The following is a 22577-nucleotide window of genomic DNA, read 5'->3' on the forward strand; positions in this document are numbered from 1 at the left end:
ACTGGTTGTGTGTACTGACATGTGACCTACTGGTTGTGTGTATGTACTGACATGTGACCTACTGGTTGTGTGTACTGACATGTGACCTACTGGTTGTGTGTATGTACTGACATGTGACCTACTGTTTGTGTGTACTGACATGTGACCTACTGGTTGTGTGTACTGACATGTGACCTACTGGTTGTGTGTACTGACGTGTGATCTACATGGTGTGTGTGTATGTGCTGACATGTGACCTACTGGTTGTGTGCACTGACATGTGACCTACTGGTTGTGTGTGTACTGACATGTGACCTACATGTTGTGTGTCTGTACTGACATGTGACCTACATGGTGTGTGTATGTACTGACATGTGACCTACATGGTGTGTGTATGTACTGACATGTGACCTACTGGGTGTGTGTGTGTACTGACATATGACCTACTGGTTGTGTGTATGTACTGACATGTGACCTACTGGTTGTGTGTACTGACATGTGACCTACTGGTTGTGTGTATGTACTGACGTGTGACCTACTGGTTGTGTGTACTGACATGTGACCTACTGGTTGTGTGTATGTACTGACATGTGACCTACTGGTTGTGTGTACTGACATGTGACCTACTGGTTGTGTGTACTGACATGTGACCTACTGGTTGTGTGTACTGACATTTGACCTACTGGTTGTGTGTGTACTGACATGTGACCTACTTGTTGAGTGTGTGTACTGACATGTGACCTACATGTTGTGTGTCTGTACTGACATATGACCTACATGGTGTGTGTATGTACTGACATGTGACCTACATGGTGTGTGTATGTACTGACATGCGACCTACTGGGTGTGTGTGTGTACTGACATGTGACCTACTGGTTGTGTGTACTGACATGTGACCTACTGGTTGTGTGTACTGACATGTGACCTACTGGTTGTGTGTATGTACTGACGTGTGACCTACTGGTTGTGTGTACTGACATGTGACCTACTGGTTGTGTGTATGTACTGACATGTGACCTACTGGTTGTGTGTACTGACATGTGACCTACTGGTTGTGTGTACTGACATGTGACCTACTGGTTGTGTGTACTGACATGTGACCTACTGGTTGTGTGTACTGACGTGTGATCTACATGGTGTGTGTGTATGTACTGACATGTGACCTACTGGTTGTGTGCACTGACATGTGAGCTACTGGTTGTGTGTATGTACTGACGTGTGACCTACTGGTTGTGTGTACTGACATGTGACCTACTGGTTGTGTGTACTGACATGTGACCTACTGGTTGTGTGTATGTACTGACATGTGACCTACTGGTTGTGTGTACTGACATGTGACCTACTGGTTGTGTGTACTGACATGTGACCTACATGTTGTGTATATGTACTGACGTGTGACCTACTGGTTGTGTGTGTACTGACATGTGACCTACTGGTTGTGTGTGTACTGACATGTGACCTACATGTTGTGTATATGTACTGACGTGTGACCTACTGGTTGTGTGTACTGACATGTGACCTACATGTTGTGTGTGTACTGACATGTGACCTACATGTTGTGTATATGTACTGACGTGTGACCTACTGGTTGTGTGTGTACTGACATGTGACCTACTGGTTGTGTGTGTACTGACATGTGACCTACTGGTTGTGTGTGTACTGACATGTGACCTACTGGTTGTGTGTATGTACTGACATGTGACCTACATGTTGTGTGTATGCACTGACATGTGACCTACATGTTGTGCGTATGTACTGACATGTGACCTACATGTTGTGTGTATGTACTGACATGTGACCTACATGTTGTGTGTATGTACTGACATGTGACAGATGCACACACACTGCATGTTAATATTTTTAAATGTATGTAAATTGTAAAATCAATTATTTTGTCTGTAATGTCTTTTTCTTTATGTGTCGGACCACTAGCTGTGACCATTAGCGTCGGCTAATAGGGAATACAGTAAGACTAGCTGTGACCATTAGCGTCGGCTAATAGGGAATACAGTAAGACTAGCTGTGACCATTAGCGTCGGCTAATAGGGAATACAGTAAGACTAGCTGTGACCATTAGCGTCGGCTAATAGGGAATACACTAAGACTAGCTGTGACCATTAGCGTCGGCTAATAGGGAATACAGTAAGACTAGCTGTGATCATTAGCGTTGGCTAATAGGGAATACAGTAAGACTAGCTGTGATCATTAGCGTCGGCTAATAGAGATCCCAGTAAGACTAGCTGTCGCCATTAGCATCGGCTAATAGAGATCCCAGTAAGACTAGCTGTCACCATTAGCATCGGCTAATAGAGATCCCAGTAAGACTAGCTGTCACCATTAGCATCGTCTAATAGAGACCACAGTTAAGACTAACTGTCGCCATTAGCATGGGCTAATAGAGATCCCAGTAAGACTAGCTGTCGCCATTAGCATCGGCTAATAGAGACCACAGTAAGACTAGCTGTCGCCATTAGCATCGGCTAATAGAGATCCCAGTAAGACTAGCTGTCGCCATTAGCATCGGCTAATAGAGATCCCAGTAAGACTAGCTGTCGCCATTAGCATCGGCTAATAGAGACCACAGTAAGACTAGCTGTCGCCATTAGCATCGGCTAATAGAGATCCCAGTAAAACTAGCTGTCGCCATTAGCATCGGCTAATAGAGATCCCAGTAAGACTAGCTGTCGCCATTAGCATGGGCTAATAGAGATCCCAGTAAGACTAGCTGTCACCATTAGCATGGGCTAATAGAGATCCCAGTATGACTAGCTGTCGCCATTAGCATCGGCTAATGAGGATCCTAATAAATCAAATCAACAACCCTTTCAGCCGATATCCAATGTCCCGGCAGGATGTGAGCTCTTCTCTCAGTGGCTTTAACTTGTTGTGTTTTAGACTTTAGGCCTTTATAAGATAATAAGGATTTCATCTTCTTCTGCTTGTGTCTTCAGGAGAGTGTCTGTGCCAGAATGGAGGGGTCTGTGTGGACGGGACCTGTGTCTGCACCTCCGGCTTCACCGGAATCTACTGTCAGTTTGGTACGTATCATATCATCTTGTACACTGTAGGTCCAGTCTCATATTCTACTGTAGTTAGTAACAAAAAGACACATTCCTTGTTAATTTCATGGTGTGGATTACACCTGGCTTTCACCGAGGTAGCAGCACATGGCACACAGAACCAGAGTAGTAGGTGGTAAGGTTACCTTGATGGAAGGTTGCAACTCTTGACATAGTGTCACAACAGGATTTTTATCTCTCTGACCCCCCTGTCCTCCTCAGTGGTGACCCAGACCCCATGCAGTAACAGCAGGCCGTGTCCTGACGGAGGACCCTGTCTGGAGTACGGAGGAACCTACCTATGTACCTGTCAGACAGGTGTGGCAGACCTAGATCACAAGGACTTCTATCCGCCCTATGGTAAGAGCCTCTGCTGCTGATGCTGCTGCTTCTTCTACTTCTTCTTCCTCTACTTCTTCTTCTTCTTCCTCTACTACTTCTTCTTCTTCCTCTATTACTTCTTCTTCTTCCTCTACTTCTTCTTCCTCTATTACTTCTTCTTCTTCCTCTACTTCTTCTTCTTCTTCCTCTATTACTTCTTATTCTTCCTCTATTACTTCTTCTTCTTCCTCTACTTCTTCTTCCTCTATTACTTCTTCTTCTTCCTCTACTTATTCTTCTTCCTATACTTATTCTTCTTCTTCTTCCTCTACTTCTTCTTCTTCCTCTACTTCTTCTTCTTCCTCTACTTCTTCTTCTTCTTCCTCTATTACATATTATTCTTCTTCTTCTTCTTCCTCTATTACTACTTCTTCTTCTTCCTCTACTTCTTCTTCTTCTTCTTCTTCTTCCTCTATTACTTCTTCTTCTTCCTCTACTTCTTCTTCTTCTTCTTCCTCTACTTCTTCTTCTTCTTCCTCTATTACTTCTTATTCTTCCTCTACTTCTTCTTCTTCCTCTACTTCTTCTTCTTCCTCTATTACTACTTCTTCTTCTTCCTCTATTACTACTTCTTCTTCTTCTTCCTCTATTACTACTTCTTCTTCTTCTTCCTCTATTACTTCTTCTTCTTCTTCTTCCTCTATTACTTCTTCTTCCTCTACTTCTTCTTCTTCCTCTATTACTACTTCTTCTTCTTCTTACTCTATTACTTCTTCTTCTTCTTCCTCTACTTCTTCTTCTTCTTACTCTATTACTTCTTCTTCTTCTTCCTCTACTTCTTCTTCTTCCTCTATTACTTCTTCTTCTTCCTCTACTTCTTCTTCTTCTTCCTCTACTACTTCTTCTTCTTCCTCTATTACTTCTTCTTCTTCCTCTACTTCTTCTTCCTCTATTACTTCTTCTTCTTCCTCTACTTCTTCTTCTTCTTCCTCTATTACTTCTTCTTCCTCTACTTCTTCTTCTTCCTATATTACTACTTCTTCTTCTTACTCTATTACTTCTTCTTCTTCTTCCTCTACTTCTTCTTCTTCTTCCTCTACTTCTTCTTCTTCTTCTTCCTCTATTACTACTTCTTCTTCTTCTTCCTCTTCTACTTCTTCTTCTTCCTCTACTTCTTCTTTTTCCTCTACTTCTTCTTCTTCCTCTACTTCTTCTTCTTCTTCCCTTCTTCCCTTAGCCTGGTTACCATAGTGATAAACACTTGTGTCTTTTGTGTCCAGGCGGTGGCACGACGTGTGTGTGTGAGAGTCACATTCCCTGTTGGGGAGACAGAAATTTAAATTGGATTTATTTTGGTGTTGACTAAGTGGGACTGTGGTAACATGAGTGATGGGTTAGTTCTACATGGAGTTGCCAATGCAGCTGTAGAGGAGACTCAACTCTGTAAAACAGGGAAAAAAGCAGTTCAGATTGAACTATATAACATTTTTAAATTACCTGAGGAAGAAGCAGATGAGGTTGTCGAGGACGCAGCCTATGTAATGGTGATTAAAGAGAAACCCCCCCAAGCCACCTGTGGACAACAGTGGAGTTGGATAACTCCCCAGTCGTGTTCGAGGTGGAAACAGGGGCGTCCTGTACTGTTTTGGGAGAACATGCTTTCGCTGACCTAAAAGCCAAAGCACCCCAGTTGAAACTAGAGCACTCGGCTAACAGTGCTGAAGTTATAGACAGAAGAGCACATTCCGGTGCAGGGTGCGTCAACGTCCAGTACAAAGGTTAAAGGTCAAACTACACGACTGAAGACGTTGACGGTCCAAGGTCCCAGTCTGCTGGGAAGAGATTGGATGGCAGTATTACAACTGGACTGCCAAGGGATGTGCAAAACCAATCACGAAGGTCTCAGGACAGTGTGTTGTCAAGCATATGTTTTCAAAGAAGAACTATGGAAAAACTAGAAGAGAAGGAAGTGTGAATTCAGGTGGACCGGTCTGGTCGACCATGCTTCTGCAAAGAACGCCAAGTGCCGTTTGCACTACAACAGATTGTCGAGGCAGAGCTGGACAGGCTCCAGACCACTGGAATACTGGAACCAATCCCTTACTCTGAGTGTGCGGCCCCCATTGTCCCAGTAATGAAGCCTGATGGTAATATCAGGATTTGTGGAGATTACAAGCTAACTGCCAATGTTGCGTCCAGGCTGGATCAGTACCTACTGCCAAGGATAGAGGGGCTATTCACAAAGGTATCTGGTGGGACATGCTGTTCCAAACTTGGACATGTCTCACGAATATCATCAAAGTGGCTAGAATAAACACCCACAAGGGGCTGTTTCAGTACACACATCTTCCGTTTGGAGCCTCCTCTGCCTGTGCTATCTTTTAAAGAACATAATCTGTTAGCAGGCACACTGCTGTATACCTGGGTTATATCCTTATCACCTGGTGTCACTGAGGAAACCTTGAAACAGTGCTATCAAGACTGGGTGTGCGCAGGGCTTTGTTTTCCTGAAGTACAGAACTTGGGGCACAAAGTCACAGCCAATGGGCTTCAACCCTTGTACAATCAAAGAGGCCTCAGAACCCAAAGATGTGAGTGAGCTTACGGGCCTAACTTGCGATGTTAAACTATTGTGGCTTCTTTCGTTTTTCTCTCCCTGACGTGGCCTCTGTCCTGGACCCACTGCATCTCCTCCTGTGGAAGCGGCACAACCCCCCAGAAACAGCCTTCCAGAAATCCAAGGACTTGCTGTCGTCTTCGGCACTGCTTGTGCATTACGACCCAAAGCGCCAACTCATCATCACAAGTGATGGCTCTCCATACGGGATCGCAGAAGATGGAGTACATCGCAGAGAGGCTAGTCAGCATCACGTCTTGCTTGTTGCCACCCTGGGTGAGCTGAAGAAAATATGTCTCCGGGAGCCTGCAAAGACGGGCCCTCATCAAAGCTCTGTACAGACTGGGCCCTTCCATTGCTAACGCTGATGGTCTCAGCAGGCTGCCACTCGCAGACATGTCCAAAGACCCCAAAAGTCCCCCTGAACTGGTGTGCTTTATTGAAACAGCACCGAAGAGCTTCAATAGACCATCGTAAACTGAAGATAATGGACTGTTAGAGACCCTCTTTTCTCCAAAGTCAGCCGCTTCGTCAAGGAGAGACGGCCGGCTGTCCTACGAAAGAGTTGCAGCCATATTTTAAAAGGAGAAACAAACTCTTGGTGGAGGACGGCATCCTGCTTTGGGAGCTTCAACTATTGGTGCCACTTTTACTGAAGGAACTCTTCCACCCAGGTGTATTCAGAATGAAAGCTACAACAAGAGCGCACATGTGGTGGCCAGGATTGGACAAAGTGGCGGAAGAGCATGTCCAATCATGTGCTACTAGGAAATGCTCCAGCACAAGCTCCCATCAGCCCTTGTGAGTGGCCTGGAAAACCCTGGACTCGCATTCACATTGACTAGGCAGGGCCTTTCCTTTGGAAGATGTTCTTGTTGGCTGTGGATGTTCACTCCAAATGGCTTGAAGTTTTCCCAGTCTGCACTGCAAAATCAGCAACAACAACTGAGAATCTCAGGGAAGTGCTCAGTACTCATGGTCGTCCCCGTATCAGACAATACAGCCATCTTTATGAGTGCGGAGTATAAGGTCTTTCTGGCAACCTTTCAGTTCCACCACCCACACATGCGATGACATCACCTGGTTTCAATGATGTTTCTAGAGACAATATGTATCTCATCATCACTCAATACCTAGGTTTACCTTCACTGTATTCACATCCTACCTTACCTTTGTCTGTACATTATACCTTGAAGCTATTTTATCGCCCCCAGAAACCTCCTTTTGCTCTCTGTTCTCATAGCTTTTAGCCGTATCCTTATCCTACTCCTCCTCTGTTCCTCTGGGGATGTAGAGGTGAATCCAGGCCCTGCAGTGCCTAGCTCCACTCCTATTCCCCAGGCGCTCTCTTTTGACGACTTCTGTAACCGCAATAGCATGTTAATGCATGTTAATATTAGAAACCTCCTCCCTAAGTTTGTTTTATTCGCTGCTTTAGCACACTCTGCCAACCTGAATGTTCTAGCCGTGTCTGAATCCTGGCTTAGGAAGACTACCAAAGATTCTGAAATCTTCATCCCTAACTACAACATTTTCAGACAAGATAGAACGGCCAAAGGGGGAAGTGTTGCAATCTACTGCAGAGATCTGCCATATTATGCAGGTCTGTACCCAAACAATTTGAACTTCTACTTTTAAAAATCCACCTCTCTAAAAATAAGTCTCTCACCGTTGCCGCCTGCTATAGACCACCCTCTGCCCCCAGCTGTGCTCTGGACACCATATTTGAACTGATTTCCCCCCATCTATCTTCAGAGCTCGTGCTGCTAGGCGACCTAAACTGGAACATGCTTAACACCCCAGCCATCCTACAATCTAAGCTTGATGCCCTCAATCTGACACAAATGATCAATGAACCTACCAGGTACCACCCCAAAGCCATAAACACGGGCACCCTCATAGATATAATCCTAACCAACTTGCCCTCTAAATACACCTCTGCTGTTTTCAACCAAGATCTTAGCGATCACTGCCTCATTGCCTGCATCCGTAATGGGTCAGCGGTCAAACGACCTCCACTCATCACTATCAAACGCTCCCTGAAACACTTCAGCGAGCAGGCCTTTCTAATCGACCTGGCCGGGGTATCCTGGAAGGATATTGACCTCATCCCGTCAGTAGAGGATGCCTGGTTATTTTTTTTAAATGCCTTCCTCACCATCTTAAATAAGCATGCCCCATTCAATAAATTTACTACCAGGAACAGATATAGCCCTTGGTTCTCTCCAGACCTGACTGCCCTTAACCAACACAAAAACATCCTATGGCGTTCTGCATTAGCATCGAACAGCCCACGTGATATGCAACTTTTCAGAGAAGCTAGAAACCAATATACACAGGCAGTTAGAAAAGCCAAGGCTAGCTTTTTCAAGCAGAAATTTGCTTCCTGCAACACAAACTCAAAACAGTTTTTGGGACACTGTAAAGTCCATGGAGAATAAGAACACCTCCTCCCAGCTGCCCACTGCACTGAGGATAGGAAACACTGTCACCACCGATAAATCCACTATAATTGAGAATTTCAATAAGCATTTTTCTACGGCTGGCCATGCTTTCCACCTGGCTACGCCTACCCCGGTCAACAGCACTGCACCCCACACAGCAACTCGCCCAAGCCTTCCCCATTTCTCCTTCTCCCAAATCCAGTCAGCTGATGTTCTGAAAGAGCTGTAAAATCTGGACCCTTACAAATCAGCCGGGCTAGACAATCTGGACCCTTTCTTTCTAAAAATTATCTGCCGAAATTGTTGCAACCCCTATTACTAGCCTGTTCAACCTATCTTTCGTGTCGTCTGAGATTCCCAAAGATTGGAAAGCAGCTGCGGTCATCCCCCTCTTCAAAGGGGGGGACACTCTTGACCCAAACTGCTACCTATATCTATCCTACCCTGCCTTTCTAAGGTCTTCGAAAGCCAAGTCAACAAACAGATTACCGACCATTTCGAACCCAACATACTTTCTTCGCTATGCAATCTGGTTTCAGAGCTGGTCATTGGTGCACCTCAGCCACGCTCAAGGTCCTAAACTATATCTTAACCGCTATCGATAAGAAACAATACTGTGCAGCCGTATTCATTGATCTGGCTAAGGCTTTCGACTTTGTCAATCACCACATCTTCATCGGCAGACTCGATAGCCATGGTTTCTCAAATAATTGCCTCACCTGGTTCACCAACTACTTCTCTGATAGAGTTCAGTGTGTCAAATCGGAGGGCCTGTTGTCCGGGCCTCTGGCAGTCTCTATGGGGGTGCCTCAGGGTTCAATTCTTGGACCGACTCTCTTCTCTGTATACATCAATGATGCTGCTCTTGCTGCTGGTGAGTCTCTGATAAACCTCTACGCAGGAGACACTATTCTGTATACTTCTGGCCCTTCTTTGGACACTGTGTTAACAACCCTCCAGGCAAGCTTAAATGCCATACAACTCTCCTTCCGTGGCCTCCAATTGCTCTTAAATACAAGTAAAACTAAATGCATGCTCTTCAACTGATCGCTGCCTGCACCTGCCCGCCCGTCCAACATTACTACTCTGGACGGTTCTGACTTAGAATATATGGACAACTACAAATACCTAGGTGTCTGATTAGACTGTAAACTCTCCTTCCAGACTCACATCAAACATCTCCAATCCAAAGGTAATTCTAGAATTGGCTTCCTATTTCGCAACCTATTTCACTCATGCTGCCAAACATACCCTTGTAAAACTGACCATCCTACCGATCCTCGACTTCGGCGATGTCATTTACAAAATAGCCTCCACCCTACTCAATAACTTGGATGCAGTCTATCACAGTGCCATCCGTTTTGTCACCAAAGCTCCATATACTACCCACCACTGCGACCTGTATGTTCTCGTTGGCTGGCCCTCGCTTCATCCTCGTCGCAAAACCCACTGGCTCAAGGTCATCTACAAGACCCTACTAAGTAAAGTCCCCCTTATCTCAGCTCTCTGGTCACCATAGCAGCACCCACCTGTAGCACGCGCTCCAGCAGGTATATCTCACTGGTCACCCCCAAAACCAATTCTTCCTTTGTCCGCCTCTCCTTTCAGTTCTCTGCTGCCAATGACTGGAACGAACAACAAAATCTCTGAAACTGGAAACACTTATCCCCCTCACTAGCTTTAAGCACCAGCTGTCAGAGCAGCTCACAGATTACTGCACCTGTACATAGCCCATCTATAATTTAGCCCAAACAACTACCTCTCCCCCTACTGTATTTATGTATTTATTTACTTATTTAGCTCCTTTGCACCCCATTATTTCTATCTCTACTTTGCACATTCTTCCACTGCAAATCTACCATTCCAGTGTTTTACTTGCTATATTGTATTTACTTCGCCACCATGGCCTTTTTTGCCTTTACCTCCCTTATCTCACCTCATTTGCTCACATCGTATATAGACTTATTGTTCTACTGTATTATTGACTGTATGTTTGTTTTACTCCATGTGTAACTCTGTGTCGTTGTATGTGTCGAACTGCTTTGCTTTATCTTGGCCAGGTCGCAATTGTAAATGAGAACTTGTTCTCAACTTGCCTACCTGGTTAAATAAAGGTGAAATAAATAAAAAAAACAATGGTATTTGTCATATCTCCTCCGCCCCCCCCTACCACCTCTCCCCGAACGGCTTGGTGGAGGAGGCAGTTCAGACAATAAAAAGAGCAACAGGAGACACATTGAAAAACAGAGTTATCAGTTAAAAATCCCTCGGGTTATCCTCCTTCAGTTTATGTTTCTTTGGGCTCAGTATGTTTGGACGATGGGTGGAGGGATGTGGTAAACTGGGTGATGGGTTCGTTTTAGAGTTGCCGATGCGTCCGTAGTGTGTGTGTGTGTGTGTGTGTGTGTGTGTGTGTGTGTGTGTGTGTGTGTGTGTGTGAGAGAGAGAGAGAGATGGAACGCAGTCAAGTCGGTGCGTGTGTTTTCCAGTACAGCCTCGATCGGTCTGTGATTCGTCCCCGTGTCTGAACGGAGGTCAGTGCTATGAGAGAGATGGAGGCTACACCTGCGAGTGCAAGCAAGGATACAGAGGGAAACACTGTGAGAAAGGTAGTATGCCATTAGCATTCACTTAATAAGACATAGGAAACAATTAGCCCGGGTTGAAGAACTCGAGCCCTGAATTCTGATTGGCTGACAGCCTTGGTACTGTATATCAGACTGTATACCACAGGTATGACAAAACATGTATTTTTACTGCTCTAATGACTTTGGTAACCAGTTTATAATAGCTATAAGGCACCTCGGGGGTTTGTAGTATATGGCCAATATACCACGGGCTGTATCCAGGCACTCGGCGTTGTATCGTGCTTAAGAACATCCCTTAGCCGTGGTATATTGGCCATATAACACACCTCCTCGGGCCTTATTGCTTCGTTAAACAAGGTTCATAACAAGCCCTTTGTGTGCTGTGAATATGGTTTCTACTGCAATGATTTCCCTCACACCGATTGATTGATGTTAATGTGTTTTCTCCTCCCCCAGTCAGACTCAATACCTGTGCCTCTGGCCCGTGTCGTAACGGAGGCTCCTGTAAAGAGGAGGCAGGGAGCTTCCTCTGTGTCTGTCCATACAGGTTCACTGGTAAACACTGTGAAGTGGGTGAGTTCTATGTCTCCCTCTCTCTCTCTTTCTCTCTCTGTCCATCAATATCGTTCTCTCTCTCTCTCTCTCTCTCTCTCTCTCTCTCTCACTCTCTCACTCTCTCTCACTCTCTCACTCTCCCACTCTCTCACTCTCTCACTCTCTCTCACTCTCTCTCACTCTCTCACTCTCTCTCTCTCTCTCTCTCTCCCTCTCTCTCTCACACTCTCTATCTCTCTCTCCCTCTCTCTCCCTCTCTCTCTCACTCTCTCTCACTCTCTCTCTCGCTCTCTCTCTCTCTCTCTCTCTCACGCACGCACACACACACACGTTATGGTTAATGTAAAATGTGTTCGTATTCATGTTTTTAGTTGGCCCGTCATAAAACATGATCTTTGCGTTTCCTTTCTTCTAACTGTGTCCCACATCCAATGTACAGTATGAATCAGTCATCCCCTGTACAGTATGAATCAGTCATCCCCTGTACAGTATGAATCAGTCATCCCCTGTACAGTATGAATCAGTCATCCCCTGTACAGTATGAAACAGTCATCCCCTGTACAGTATGAATCAGTCATCCCCTGTACAGTATGAATCAGTCATCCCCTGTACAGTATGAATCAGTCATCCCCTGTACAGTATGAAACAGTCATCCCCTGTACAGTATGAATCAGTCATCCCCTGTACAGTATGAATCAGTCATCCCCTGTACAGTATGAATCAGTCATCCCCTGTATAGTATGAATCAGTCATCCCCTGTACAGTATGAATCAGTCATCCCCTGTACAGTATGAATCAGTCATCCCCTGTACAGTATGAATCAGTCATCCCCTGTACAGTATGAATCAGTCATCCCCCGTACAGTATGAATCAGTCATCCCCTGTACAGTATGAATCCCCTGTACAGTATGAATCACCTGTACAGTATGAATCAGTCATCCCCTATACAGTATGAATCAGTCATCCCCTATACAGTATGAATCAGTCATCCCCTGTACAGTATGAATCAGTCATCCCCTGTACAGTATGAATCAGTCATCCCCCTGTACAGTATGAATCAGTCATCCCCTGTACAGTATGAATCAGTCATCCCCTGTACAGTATGAATCAGTCATCCCCTGTACAGTATGAATCAGTCATCCCCTGTACAGTATGAATCCCCTGTACAGTATGAATCACCTGTACAGTATGAATCAGTCATCCCCTATACAGTATGAATCAGTCATCCCCTATACAGTATGAATCAGTCATCCCCTGTACAGTATGAATCAGTCATCCCCTGTACAGTATGAATCAGTCATCCCCTTTACAGTATGAATCAGTCATCCCCCTGTACAGTATGAATCAGTCATCCCCTGTACAGTATGAATCAGTCATCCCCTGTACAGTATGAATCAGTCATCCCCTGTACAGTATGAATCAGTCATCCCCTGTACAGTATGAATCCCCTGTACAGTATGAATCACCTGTACAGTATGAATCAGTCATCCCCTATACAGTATGAATCAGTCATCCCCTATACAGTATGAATCAGTCATCCCCTGTACAGTATGAATCAGTCATCCCCTGTACAGTATGAATCAGTCATCCCCTTTACAGTATGAATCAGTCATCCCCTGTACAGTATGAATCAGTCATCCCCTGTACAGTATGAATCAGTCATCCCCTGTACAGTATGAAACAGTCATCCCCTGTACAGTATGAATCAGTCATCCCCTGTACAGTATGAATGACACACACACATATCCTGAATTCATGCTAATGGTGTCTGTCTGTCTGTCTGTCTGTCTGTCTGTCTGTCTGTCTGTCTGTCTGTTTGTCCGTCCGTCCGTCCCCAGGGAGGCCAGACCCCTGCTCCTCCAGCCCCTGTCTGAACGGAGGAACATGTTTCCACTACATCGGGAAGTACAAGTGTGAATGTTCCGGATCCTTCAGCGGGAGACACTGTGACATCAGCAGGGGATCAGCACACTCCACAGCAAGTAGGTAGATAGGTCGGTCGGTCGGTCGGACGGACAGACGTTAGAGCAGTCTATTTTGTGGGTTCACTTTGCCCTAAAACATGGCTGTATAGACTATGGGGTCAAGAGGTGATAATCCCTCACTCCCTCAGCTGATAGTTAAACAGCTGCCTATCATAATACGACAATCTCAGCGATGACAAAGACACATAGACTACGTACACTACCATTCAAAAGTTTGGGGTCACTTAGAAATGTCCTTGTTTTTATTTAAAGAAAATCACTTTTTTTTGTCCATTAAAATAACATGAAATTGATCAGAAATGTGGTGTAGACATTGCTAATGTTGTAAATCATTATTGTGGCTGGAAACGGCTGACATTTAATGGAATATCTACAGATGCTCATTATCAACAACCATTACCCCTGTGTTCCAGTGGCACATTGTGTTAGCTAAAAGGCTAATTGAAAAGGCTAATTGATCGTTAGAAAACCCTTTTGCAATTATGTTAGCACAGCTGAAAACTGTTGCGTTGATTAAAGAAGCAATAAAACTGTCCTTCTTTAGACTAGTTGAGTATCTGGAGCATCAGCCTTTGTGGGTTCGATTACAGGCTCAGAATGGCCAGAAACAAAGACCTTTCTTCTGAAACTCATCAGTCTATTCTTGTTCTGAGAAATGAAGGCTATTCCATGCGAGAAATTGTACAACACTGTGTACTACTCCCTTTACAGAACAGGGCAGAACTGGCTCTAACCAGAATAGAAAGAGGAGTGGGAGGCCCCGGTGCACAACTGAGCAAGAGGACAAGTACATTAGAGTGTCTAGACGCATCACAAGTCCTCAACTGGCAGCTTCATTAAATAGTACCCGCAAAACACCTCAACGTCAACAGTGAAGAGGCGACTCCGGGATGCTGGCCTTCTAGGCAGAGTTCCTCTGTCCAGTGTCTGTGTTATTTTGCCCATCTTTTCTTTTGATTGGCCAGTCTGAGATATGGCTTTTTACTTTGCAACTCTGCCTAGAAGGCCAACATCCCGGAGTGTGAAGGGTAGGTCACATCTATGACTGTCATTGTGGTGGAGGGTAGGTCACATCTCTGTTACTATGACTCTGCCATTGAAGTAGGTCACATCTCTGTTACTATGACTCTGCCATTGAAGTAGGTCGTTGCTGTAACAGTGCTGTAACTGTGTCGTTGTTGTAACTGTGTCGTTGTTGTAACTGTGTAGTTGCTGTACCTGTGTCGTTGTTGTAACTGTGTCGTTGTTGTAACTGTGTTGTAACTGTGTCGTTGTTGTAACTGTGTCGTTGTTGTAACTGTGTCGTTGTTGTAACTGTGTCGTTGTTGTAACTGTGTCGTTGCTGTACCTGTGTCGTTTTTGTAACTTTGCCGTTGTTGTAACTGTGTCATTGCTGTAACTGTGCTGTAACTGTGTCGTTGTTGTAACTGTGTTGTTGCTGTATCTGTGTCGTTGCTGTAACTGTGCTGTACCTGTGTCGTTTTTGTAACTGTGTCGTTGTTGTAACTGTGTCGTTGCTGTAACTGTGCTGTAACTGTGTCGTTGTTGTAACTGTGTTGTTGCTGTATCTGTGTCGTTGTTGTATCTGTGTCGTTGTTGTAACTGTGCTGTAACTGTGTCGTTGTTGTAACTGTGCTGTAACTGTGTCGCTGCTGTAACTGTGTCGTTGCTGTAACTGTGTCGGTGCTGTAACTGTGTCGGTGCTGTAACTCTTTTGTAACTGTGTCGTTGCTGTAACTGTGTCGTTGCTGTAACTGTGTTGTTGCTGTAACTGTGTTGTTGCTGTAACTGTGCTGTAACTGTGTCGGTGCTGTAACTGTGCTGTAACTGTATCGTTGCTGTAACTGTGTCGGTGCTGTAACTGTGTCGGTGCTGTAACTGTTTTGTAACTGTGTCGTTGCTGTAACTGTGTCGTTGCTGTAACTGTGTTGTTGCTGTAACTGTGTTGTTGCTGTAACTGTGCTGTAACTATGTAGTTGTTGTAAATGTGTTGTAACTGTGTTGTTGTTGTAACTGTGCCGTTGCTGTAACTGTGTCGTTGTTGTAACTGTGTCGTTGCTGTAACTGTGCTGTAACTGTGTTGTTGCTGTACCCGTGTTGTTGCTGTAACTGTGCTGTAACTGTGTCGTTGCTGTACCCGTGTTGTTGCTGTAACTGTGCTGTAACTGTGTCGTTGCTGTACCTGTGTCGTTGCTGTAACTGTGCTGTAACTGTGTCGTTGCTGTACCTGTGTCGTTGCTGTAACTGTGCTGTAACTGTGTCGTTGCTGTACCTGTGTCGTTGCTGTAACTGTGCTGTAACTGTGTCGTTGCTGTACCTGTGTCGTTGCTGTAACTGTGCCGTCACGTTTCTATGTCTTCCAGACCTGGACTGTGGTCCCCCCCTGCAGGTGAAGCATGCAGAGCTCCAGTTCTCCTCTACGTCGCCAGGCTCCATGGCGCTGTACGTGTGCCACCCAGGATACACCCCCATGCCCAGGGCCACCCAGAGCATCTGTGGGGGGCAGGGGGCCTGGAGCCAACCCCCTGTCTGCCAGGGTCTGTATGCAGTAACACACCACATGGCACGTCTGTCTGTCTCTCTGTCTGTCTGTATGTCTGTCTGTCTGTCATGAATACTACTAACATAGTGGTCTGTCTGTCTGTCTGTCTGTCTGTCTGTCTGTCTGTGGTCTTCTGGGTTCTTCATTAGTCTTTACTGTAACTATTCGGGGGTTTCAGCCTCCAGAGTGTCTCAGTGGTCTAAGGCTCTGCATCGCAGTGCTAGCTGTGCCACTAGAGATCCTGGTTTGAGTCCAGGCTCTGGCGCAGCCGGCCGCGACCGGGAGACCCATGGGGCGGCGCACAATTGGTCCAAAGTAGTCCGGGTTAGGGGAGTGTTTGGCCAGCAGCGACTCCTGTGGCTGGCCGGACGCAGTGCATGCTGACACGTCGCCAGGTGTACGGTGTTTCCTCTGACACATTGGTGCGGCTGGCTTCCGGTTTAAGTGGGAATTGTGTCAAGAAGCAGTGCGGCTTGGTTCGGTTGTGTTTCGGAGGACGCACGGCTCTCAACTTTCGCCTCTCCCGAGTCCGTACGGGAGTTGCAGCGTTGAGACAAGACTGTAACTACCAATTGGGGAGAAAATGGGGTAAATGTATATATATATTTTTTTATATATATATTCGGGTGCTTATAAACAGTTACTTAGTAAGCTGAATGGGAAAGTTACTTGGTGGTCTCTGCAGAGAGCTGAATGGGAAAGGCAGATATTGCATTGGCAGAGGAAGACAGTTTTAATTATGACAGTTTCGCTGTCAATCATATTTTAGAGGGAAATCTAAGCTGTGTCCCAAATACATCCTATTCCCTATATAGTGCACTACTTTATATACATAGATGGCGCCGACAGAAATGGCAGCTCTGCTTCTAGCTCCTAAGACATGACAGCCATGGCAGCTCTGTTTCTAGCTCCTAAGACATGACAGCCATGGCAGCTCTGTTTCTAGCTCCTAAGACATGACAGCCATGGCAGCTCTGCTTCTAGCTCCTAAGACATGACAGCCATGGCAGCTCTGCTTCTAGCTCCTAAGACATGACAGCCATGGCAGCTCTGTTTCTAGCTCCTAAGACATGACAGCCATGGCAGCTCTGCTTCTAGCTCCTAAGACATGACAGCCATGGCAGCTCTGCTTCTAGCTCCTAAGACATGACAGACATGGCAGCTCTGCTTCTAGCTTCTAAGACATGACAGCCATGGCAGCTCTGCTTCTAGCTCCTAAGACATGACAGCCATGGCAGCTCTGCTTCTAGCTCCTAAGACATGACAGACATGGCAGCTCTGCTTCTAGCTCCTATCACATGACAGCCATGGCAGCTCTGCTTCTAGCTCCTAAGACATGACAGCCATGGCAGCTCTGCTTCTAGCTCCTAAGACATGACAGCCATGGCAGCTCTGCTTCTAGCTCCAAAGACATGACAGCCATGGCAGCTCTGCTTCTAGCTCCTAAGACATGACAGCCATGGCAGCTCTGCTTCTAGCTCCTAACACATGACAGCCATGGCAGCTCTGCTTCTAGCTCCTAAGACATGACAGCCATGGCAGCTCTGCTTCTAGCTCCTAACACATGACAGCCATGGCAGCTCTGCTTCTAGCTCCTAAGACATGACAGACATGGCAGCTCTGCTTCTAGCTCCTAACACATGACAGCCATGGCAGCTCTGCTTCTAGCTCCTAACACATGACAGCCATGGCAGCTCTGCTTCTAGCTCCTAACACATGACAGCCATGGCAGCTCTGCTTCTAGCTCCTAACACATGACAGCCATGGCAGCTCTGCTTCTAGCTCCAAAGACATGACTGCCATGGCAGCTCTGCTTCTAGCTCCTAACACATGACAGCCATGGCAGCTCTGCTTCTAGCTCCTAACACATGACAGCCATGGCAGCTCTGCTTCTAGCTCCTAACACATGACAGCCATGGCAGCTCTGCTTCTAGCTCCTAAGACATGACAGCCATGGCAGCTCTGCTTCTATCTACTAACACATGACAGCCATGGCAGCTCTGCTTCTAGCTCCTAAGACATGACAGCCATGGCAGCTCTGCTTCTAGCTCCTAAGACATGACAGCCATGGCAGCTCTGCTTCTAGCTCCTAAGACATGACAGCCATGGCAGCTCTGCTTCTAGCTCCTCACACATGACAGCCATGGCAGCTCTGCTTCTAGCTCCTAAGACATGACAGACATGGCAGCTCTGCTTCTAGCTCCTAAGACATGACAGCCATGGCAGCTCTGCTTCTAGCTCCTAAGACATGACAGCCATGACAGCTCTGCTTCTAGCTCCTAAGACATGACAGCCATGGCAGCTCTGCTTCTAGCTCCTAAGACATGACAGCCATGGCAGCTCTGCTTCTAGCTCCTAACACATGACAGAAATGGCAGCTCTGCTTCTAGCTCGTAAGACATGACAGCCATGGCAGCTCTGCTTCTAGCTCCTAACACATGACAGAAATGGCAGCTCTGCTTCTAGCTCCTAAGACATGACAGCCATGGCAGCTCTGCTTCTAGCTCCTAAGATATGACAGATATGACAGCTCTGCTTCTAGCTCCTAAGACATGACAGCCATGGCAGCTCTGCTTCTAGCTCCTAAGACATGACAGCCATGGCAGCTCTGCTTCTAGCTCCTAAGATATGACAGATATGACAGCTCTGCTTCTAGCTCCTAAGACATGACAGCCATGGCAGCTCTGCTTCTAGCTCCTAAGATATGACAGATATGACAGCTCTGCTTCTAGCTCCTAAGACATGACAGCCATGGCAGCTCTGCTTCTAGCTCCTAAGATATGACAGATATGACAGCTCCGCTTCTAGCTCCTAAGACATGACAGCCATGGCAGCTCTGCTTCTAGCTCCTAACACATGACAGATATGGCAGCTCTGCTTCTAGCTCCTAAGACATGACAGATATGGCAGCTCTGCTTCTAGCTCCTAACACATGACAGATATGGCAGCTCTGCTTCTAGCTCCTAAGACATGACAGCCATGGCAGCTCTGCTTCTAGCTCCTAAGATATGACAGATATGACAGCTCTGCTTCTAGCTCCTAAGACATGACAGCCATGGCAGCTCTGCTTCTAGCTCCTAAGATATGACAGATATGACAGCTCCGCTTCTAGCTCCTAAGACATGACAGCCATGGCAGCTCTGCTTCTAGCTCCTAACACATGACAGATATGGCAGCTCTGCTTCTAGCTCCTAAGACATGACAGATATGGCAGCTCTGCTTCTAGCTCCTAACACATGACAGATATGGCAGCTCTGCTTCTAGCTCCTAAGATATGACAGACATGGCAGCTCTGCTTCTAGCTCCTAAGATATGACAGACATGGCAGCTCTGCTTCTAGCTCCTAAGACATGACAGCCATGGCAGCTCTGCTTCTAGCTCCTAAGACATGACAGACATGGCAGCTCTGCTTCTAGCTCCTAACACATGACAGCCATGGCAGCTCTGCTTCTAGCTCCTAAGATATGACAGATATGGCAGCTCTGCTTCTAGCTCCTAAGATATGACAGACATGGCAGCTCTGCTTCTAGCTCCTAAGATATGACAGATATGGCAGCTCTGCTTCTAGCTCCTAAGACATGACAGATATGGCATCTCTGCTTCTAGCTCCTAAGACATGACAGCCATGGCAGCTCTGCTTCTAGCTCCTAAGACATGACAGCCATGACAGCTCTGCTTCTAGCTCCTAACACATGACAGCCATGGCAGCTCTGCTTCTAGCTCCTAAGACATGACAACCATGACAGCTCTGCTTCTAGCTCCTAACACATGACAGCCATGGCAGCTCTGCTTCTAGCTCCTAACACATGACAGCCATTGCAGCTCTGCTTCTAGCTCCTAACACATGACAGCCATGACAGCTCTGCTTCTAGCTCCTAACACATGACAGCCATGGCAGTTCTGCTTCTAGCTCCTAACACATGACAGCCATTGCAGCTCTGCTTCTAGCTCCTAACACATGACAGCCATGACAGCTCTGCTTCTAGCTCCTAACACATGACAGCCATGGCAGCTCTGCTTCTAGCTCCTAAGACATGACAGCCATGGCAGCTCTGCTTCTAGCTCCTAAGATATGACAGACATGGCAGCTCTGCTTCTAGCTCCTAAGATATGACAGACATGGCAGCTCTGCTTCTAGCTCCTAAGATATGACAGATATGGCAGCTCTGCTTCTAGCTCCTAAGACATGACAGATATGGCAGCTCTGCTTCCAGCTCCTAAGACATGACAGCCATGGCAGCTCTGCTTCTAGCTCCTAAGACATGACAGCCATGGCAGCTCTGCTTCTAGCTCCTAACACATGACAGCCATGGCAGCTCTGCTTCTAGCTCCTAAGACATGACAGCCATGGCAGCTCTGCTTCTAGCTCCTAAGACATGACAGCCATGGCAGCTCTGCTTCTAGCTCCTAACACATGACAGCCATGGCAGCTCTGCTTCTAGCTCCTAACACATGACAGCCATGGCAGCTCTGCTTCTAGCTCCTAAGACATGACAGACATGGCAGCTCTGCTTCTAGCTCCTAACACATGACAGCCATGGCAGCTCTGCTTCTAGCTCCTAAGATATGACAGATATGGCAGCTCTGCTTCTAGCTCCTAAGATATGACAGACATGGCAGCTCTGCTTCTAGCTCCTAAGATATGACAGATATGGCAGCTCTGCTTCTAGCTCCTAAGACATGACAGATATGGCATCTCTGCTTCTAGCTCCTAAGACATGACAGCCATGGCAGCTCTGCTTCTAGCTCCTAAGACATGACAGCCATGACAGCTCTGCTTCTAGCTCCTAACACATGACAGCCATGGCAGCTCTGCTTCTAGCTCCTAAGACATGACAACCATGACAGCTCTGCTTCTAGCTCCTAACACATGACAGCCATGGCAGCTCTGCTTCTAGCTCCTAACACATGACAGCCATTGCAGCTCTGCTTCTAGCTCCTAACACATGACAGCCATGACAGCTCTGCTTCTAGCTCCTAACACATGACAGCCATGGCAGTTCTGCTTCTAGCTCCTAACACATGACAGCCATTGCAGCTCTGCTTCTAGCTCCTAACACATGACAGCCATGACAGCTCTGCTTCTAGCTCCTAACACATGACAGCCATGGCAGCTCTGCTTCTAGCTCCTAAGACATGACAGCCATGGCAGCTCTGCTTCTAGCTCCTAAGATATGACAGACATGGCAGCTCTGCTTCTAGCTCCTAAGATATGACAGACATGGCAGCTCTGCTTCTAGCTCCTAAGATATGACAGATATGGCAGCTCTGCTTCTAGCTCCTAAGACATGACAGATATGGCAGCTCTGCTTCCAGCTCCTAAGACATGACAGCCATGGCAGCTCTGCTTCTAGCTCCTAAGACATGACAGCCATGGCAGCTCTGCTTCTAGCTCCTAACACATGACAGCCATGGCAGCTCTGCTTCTAGCTCCTAAGACATGACAGCCATGGCAGCTCTGCTTCTAGCTCCTAAGACATGACAGCCATGGCAGCTCTGCTTCTAGCTCCTAACACATGACAGCCATGGCAGCTCTGCTTCTAGCTCCTAACACATGACAGCCATGGCAGCTCTGCTTCTAGCTCCTAACACATGACAGCCATGGCAGCTCTGCTTCTAGCTCCTAAGATATGACAGACATGGCAGCTCTGCTTCTAGCTCCTAAGACATGACAGACATGGCAGCTCTGCTTCTAGCTCCAAAGATATGACAGACATGGCAGCTCTGCTTCTAGCTCCTAAGATATGACAGCCATGGCAGCTCTGCTTCTAGCTCCTAAGACATGACAGCCATGGCAGCTCTGCTTCTAGCTCCTAAGACATGACAGCCATGGCAGCTCTGCTTCTAGCTCCTAAGATATGACAGATATGGCAGCTCTGCTTCTAGCTCCTAAACAACTTTGTAGTATTTCGTTTTTTTGTGTGTTATTTCTTACATTATTAGCCCAGAACGTTTTTTGTGTTATTACATGCAGCCGGAAATAACTTTTGGATATCAGAGCGACGGTAACTCACCAGCATTACAACCAGGAATACGACTTTCCCGAATTGTATCCTTTGTTCGTACCCCCAAGGGCATTTAAACTTATCCCAGAAGCTGCTCCAAGACGCTGCCAGTGGAGAAGAGGTATTCAGAGTGGACTTATAGTCCAACTCAGGAGGCAGGCACAACATCCATCGCTCCTGAGAATATTACTTGCAAATGTTCAGTCTCTGGATAATAAAGTAGACGAGCTCAGGCCGAGGATCTCCTTCCAGAGAGACATCTTGGACTGTAACATACTCTGTTTCACGGAATCATGGCTCTTTCCGGATATACTGTCCCTGTCCATACAGCCAGCTGGGTTCTCAGTACATCTCTCTCCAGGTATACTGTCCCTGTCCATACAGACAGCTGGGTTCTCAGTACATCTCTCTCCAGGTATACTGTCCCTGTCCATACAGCCAGTTGGGTTCTCAGTACATCTCTCTCCAGGTATACTGTCCCT

The 22577-nt window shown here is 46.5% G+C and overlaps 1 protein-coding gene and 1 long non-coding RNA gene across 3 annotated transcripts in view; one reads left to right on the top strand and one right to left on the bottom strand.

Annotated features, from left to right (window-relative positions):
* The window catches only part of LOC149983633 (uncharacterized), a 452711-nt gene that overhangs the window by 350790 nt on the left and 79344 nt on the right, over window positions 1–22577 (bottom strand). The window lies entirely within an intron of this gene.
* Window positions 1–22577, top strand: part of sned1 (sushi, nidogen and EGF-like domains 1) — a 130232-nt gene that overhangs the window by 74961 nt on the left and 32694 nt on the right. For both annotated transcript variants that reach the window (XR_016496374.1, XM_036978927.2), the window contains exons 12-17: window positions 2931–3017; window positions 3261–3398; window positions 10910–11029; window positions 11465–11581; window positions 13402–13545; window positions 15912–16085. Coding sequence is in view for 1 of the 2 variants with exons in the window: in XM_036978927.2 (XP_036834822.2) it covers window positions 2931–3017; window positions 3261–3398; window positions 10910–11029; window positions 11465–11581; window positions 13402–13545; window positions 15912–16085 (780 nt within the window). In the remaining variant the exon portion in view is untranslated. The remainder of the gene's footprint in view (window positions 1–2930; window positions 3018–3260; window positions 3399–10909; window positions 11030–11464; window positions 11582–13401; window positions 13546–15911; window positions 16086–22577) is intronic.

This window comes from Oncorhynchus mykiss, chromosome 5 (genome assembly GCF_057628025.1).
Source record: "Oncorhynchus mykiss isolate SJ-2025 chromosome 5, ASM5762802v1, whole genome shotgun sequence".
In the NCBI taxonomy this organism is placed as follows: domain Eukaryota; kingdom Metazoa; phylum Chordata; class Actinopteri; order Salmoniformes; family Salmonidae; genus Oncorhynchus; species Oncorhynchus mykiss.